Source organism: Urtica dioica, chromosome 12 (assembly GCF_054948205.1).
Source record: "Urtica dioica subsp. dioica isolate 48M chromosome 12, U.dioica_male_clone48M_v1_H2, whole genome shotgun sequence".
In the NCBI taxonomy this organism is placed as follows: domain Eukaryota; kingdom Viridiplantae; phylum Streptophyta; class Magnoliopsida; order Rosales; family Urticaceae; genus Urtica; species Urtica dioica.
Window position 1 is genome coordinate 20080498 of NC_142767.1, and position 3643 is coordinate 20084140.

A 3643-nucleotide genomic window follows, 5' to 3' on the forward strand; every position below is an offset into this window, starting at 1 on the left:
ATTTCTTCACTTTGAGCGTTTGGGGTAACTTTTTTATAGCATGCAAAGATGAGTTTAGGTTATTATTCATGTGATTGTAGAATGTTTGATCTACATTTATAGTGTTTTAAAAACTTAATAGGTTATAAATTCTGTAGTTGTAAACATTTATAGCTATAGTCACTAGAATTGTAGATGTTTATGTCTATAATAAATTCTGTAGATATAAATGGCTACAGTCACGCGAACTGTAGACATAAAAGTCTATAATTTCAGAAATTGTAGACATAATAGTCTACAATTCCAGACATTGTAGACATAACAGTCTACAATTCTGGAAATTATAGACATAACAGTCTACAATTTCAGAAATTGTAGACTGGTTTTTGTATGAGCACTTTTGTGTAGATATAATTCTGGTGATATGAGGAGTGTTTGTGTAGATTTTCATGTTTTTTTCTTGGCATATGCAGGGATTTCTGAGGTTTGTTGCCGAAGAACAGATTGTCGACCATAATTTCAGCTTCTTCGGCGCATTGGACAAGTTTGAGGAGACGATGGCCATGTCTCCTGAGGAGAAGGAGTTGTTTAGTGCGTCATGTTTCGGCCAGTTCCTTGATCATCCAAAAATCACCAAATCATCTAAGATTATTAATCACCTGTTGATGAGGGTTGGTGATTTTGAGGGGGTCGAGTCAGATGACGCGATCTACATAGAGATTGGTGGGGAACCGAGACCTTTTACAGCAAAGCAGTTCGCGGAGATAACTGGTCTTCGCTACGTCGATGACTACAGCCCCTGTGACGTGGAGATTACCGATGTGGAAGGTAGCTTGTTCAAAGAAATCTTCCTTGGAGGCGTCGTGAAGAATCGGGGAGTGTTGACGTCAATGCTAAGTAAAAGCAAGTCTTGGGAGAACACTCAAAAGCGAGTGAAGTTGTTACTACTTCACTTCCTGACGAACATTCTCCTCGCCGCTCCGGCTCACACCCCGATACAAAACATGTCTTGGGCAATGCTTGTCGAGGACTTGGATGAATTCAACAAACATCCATGGGGGAACGTGGCGTGGAATTTCTTCCACGGACAGGTGCGGAAGTATGTTATGAAGATGGCCTCCAAGGCGGAGTCGAAGCAAAAAATCAACTTCCCGGGTTTCGTCTACCCGCTTCAAGTCTGGGCGTACGAGTGCCTGCCTGTGCTGACTGCTCTAAAGCTCTGCCAACAAGTGTCTGAAACCGCCGTACCACTTATGCGGCGGTGGAAAACAAATGCGCATGTCTTGGATTCAAGACTGAAGGAGATTAATTTCCAGGATGTAGAATTCAGACCACTTGGCGCTGAGGTTGAGGATATACTCCCTCAGAAGAAGAAGCAGAAGTTTAAGCAGAATCATGTACTTTCCCTCGCGTCCACCTCCACCTCGAGGTCCAACAATGATGATTCACGGGTGAGTACATTACCTTCCTATATATCTACAATAACCACTACTGTAGATATTCAGGTCTACAATTTGTACCAATTGTAGACGTAAATGTCTACAATCAGTTCAATTGTAGACGTCAATGTCTACATTCATAAATTGTAGACGTAATTGTCTACAATCAGTTGTATTGTAAACGTCAATGTATACACTGTTTTGATATATTGTCCATTTTCTAACCTTACAGACCCAACTTAAGCTCATAGAGCTGGAAGATTCAATCCTTCAGTTGAAGGCTGAATGGACAGGGTTTAAGGCCGCCAATGAAGTTTTCAAGAACGAGATTAGGGGAATTGTCAAAGCTCTCTCGGCGAAGATTGATCCACAGCCGGAGAAGAACAACAACAAGGAAGCACAAAGTGAAACAGAGACGGGGACAGAAAGTGAAACCGAGTCCGAGACCGAGTCCGATGGTGATGGTAAGCCAGACAACAAGCCAGATGCCACACCAGTGAAGGAAACGGTCGTTGAAAAAAAAAATGAAAGTGAGAGTGAATATGAAACTGACTCTGATGATGAATCAGAGACAGAAGAAGACGAAGAAAAAAACAAGGTAAATTACTGACTGAAATTGTAGACCTATACGTTTACACTTTCTGAAATTGTAGACTTTTAAGTCTACAATTACTAAAACTGTAGACTTAGAAGTATACAATTTCAGAAATTGTAGACCTATAAGTATACAATTTCAGAAATTGTAGACCTATAAGTATACAATAAATGAAATTGTAGACTTAAAAGTCTACAATTACTGAAATTGTAGACTTATAAGTACACAATGACTGCAATCGTAGAATGGATTTTAAGTAGACAATAATTGATATTGTAGACTGTTTGAACTTGTTGATTGTTTGTCTAGGGAAAAGAGGAAAAGGAAGAGGAAAAGAAAGATGAGAAGGAAGAATAAGAGAAGACAGAAGAAGAAGAAAACAACAAGGTAAATTACTGACTGAAATTGTAGACTTACACTTTCTACAATAGTAGACTTTTAAGTCTACAATTACTGACACTGTAGACCTAGAAGTATACAATTTCTGAAATTGTAGACTTCAAAGTCTACAATTACAGAAATTGTAGACTTATAAGTACACAATGACTGCAATCGTAGAATTGATTTTAAGTAGACAATAACTGATATTGTAGACTGTTTGAACTTGTTGATTGTTTGTATAGGGAAAAGAGGAAAAGGAAGAGGAAGAGAAGACAGAAGAAGAAGAAAACAACGACGGGGACAAGCCCGACGACAACGACGGGGACAAACCCGACGAAAACGACGGGGACAAGCCCGAAGGGGACAAGCCCGACGGAGACAAGCCCGAAGGGGACAAGCCCGAAGGGGACAAGCCCGAAGGGGACAAGCCCGACGGGGACAAGCCCGACGGAGACAAGCCCGAAGGGGACAAGCCCGAAGGGGACAAGCCCGAAGGGGACAAGCCCGACGGGGACAAGCCCGACGGAGACAAGCCCGACGGAGACAAGCCCGAAGGGGACAAGCCCGAAGGGGACAAGCCCGATGGGGACAAGCCCGACGGAGACAAGCCCGATGGGGACAACCCCGAAGGGACGAATGAAGACAAGAAAGAAGACCAAGTTGGTCAAGAAGAGTATGTACTTCCGTGTTTTTCTGAAACGGAATCAGAAAAAAGAGAAAGGTTGGACCGTCAAGAAAAACTACTTGAGGAAGAGGCATGGGATGATAGCCAACCATGGTTTTATGGTACGGTTCCAGAAGGCAAAACTAGAGCGCAAATTGAGGAAGAGTTGTATGCCGCAAAGAAGTTGGCAGAACAACATATTATCATTGAGGACTTACCTCAAATTGAGGATGAGTTGTATGCCGCAAAGAAGTTGGCAGAACAACATATTATCATTGAGGACTCACCTCAAATTGAGGATGAGTTGTGTGCCGCAAAGACGCCGAAAGAGAAACAAATTCTCATTGTCGACTCACCTCAAAAACCGAGAAGTAGAGTACCTCCGAAAAGGTACATTTATACATAAATTGTAGTCAGTTATACAATCAATTGTAGTCATTTATACAATCAATTGTAGACATTCGTGAAATTGTAGACATTCATGACATTGTAGACATACATGAAATTGTAGACATACATGAAATTGTAGACATTCGTAAAATTGTAGACATACCTGAAATTGTAGACATGTATGTTTACAGTTTA

The 3643-nt window shown here is 41.3% G+C and overlaps 1 protein-coding gene across 1 annotated transcript; it reads left to right on the forward strand.

Moving 5' to 3' along the window:
- Positions 1-468: 468 nt before the first annotated feature.
- On the forward strand, positions 469-3266 carry LOC149380091 (uncharacterized). Its single transcript, XM_089603452.1, has 4 exons — positions 469-1430; positions 1651-2016; positions 2323-2400; positions 2637-3266. Exons 1-3 carry the CDS (start codon positions 537-539, stop codon positions 2368-2370), a joined length of 1308 nt encoding a protein of 435 aa, XP_089459578.1. The 5' UTR covers positions 469-536; the 3' UTR covers positions 2371-2400; positions 2637-3266.
- Positions 3267-3643: the final 377 nt, after the last annotated feature.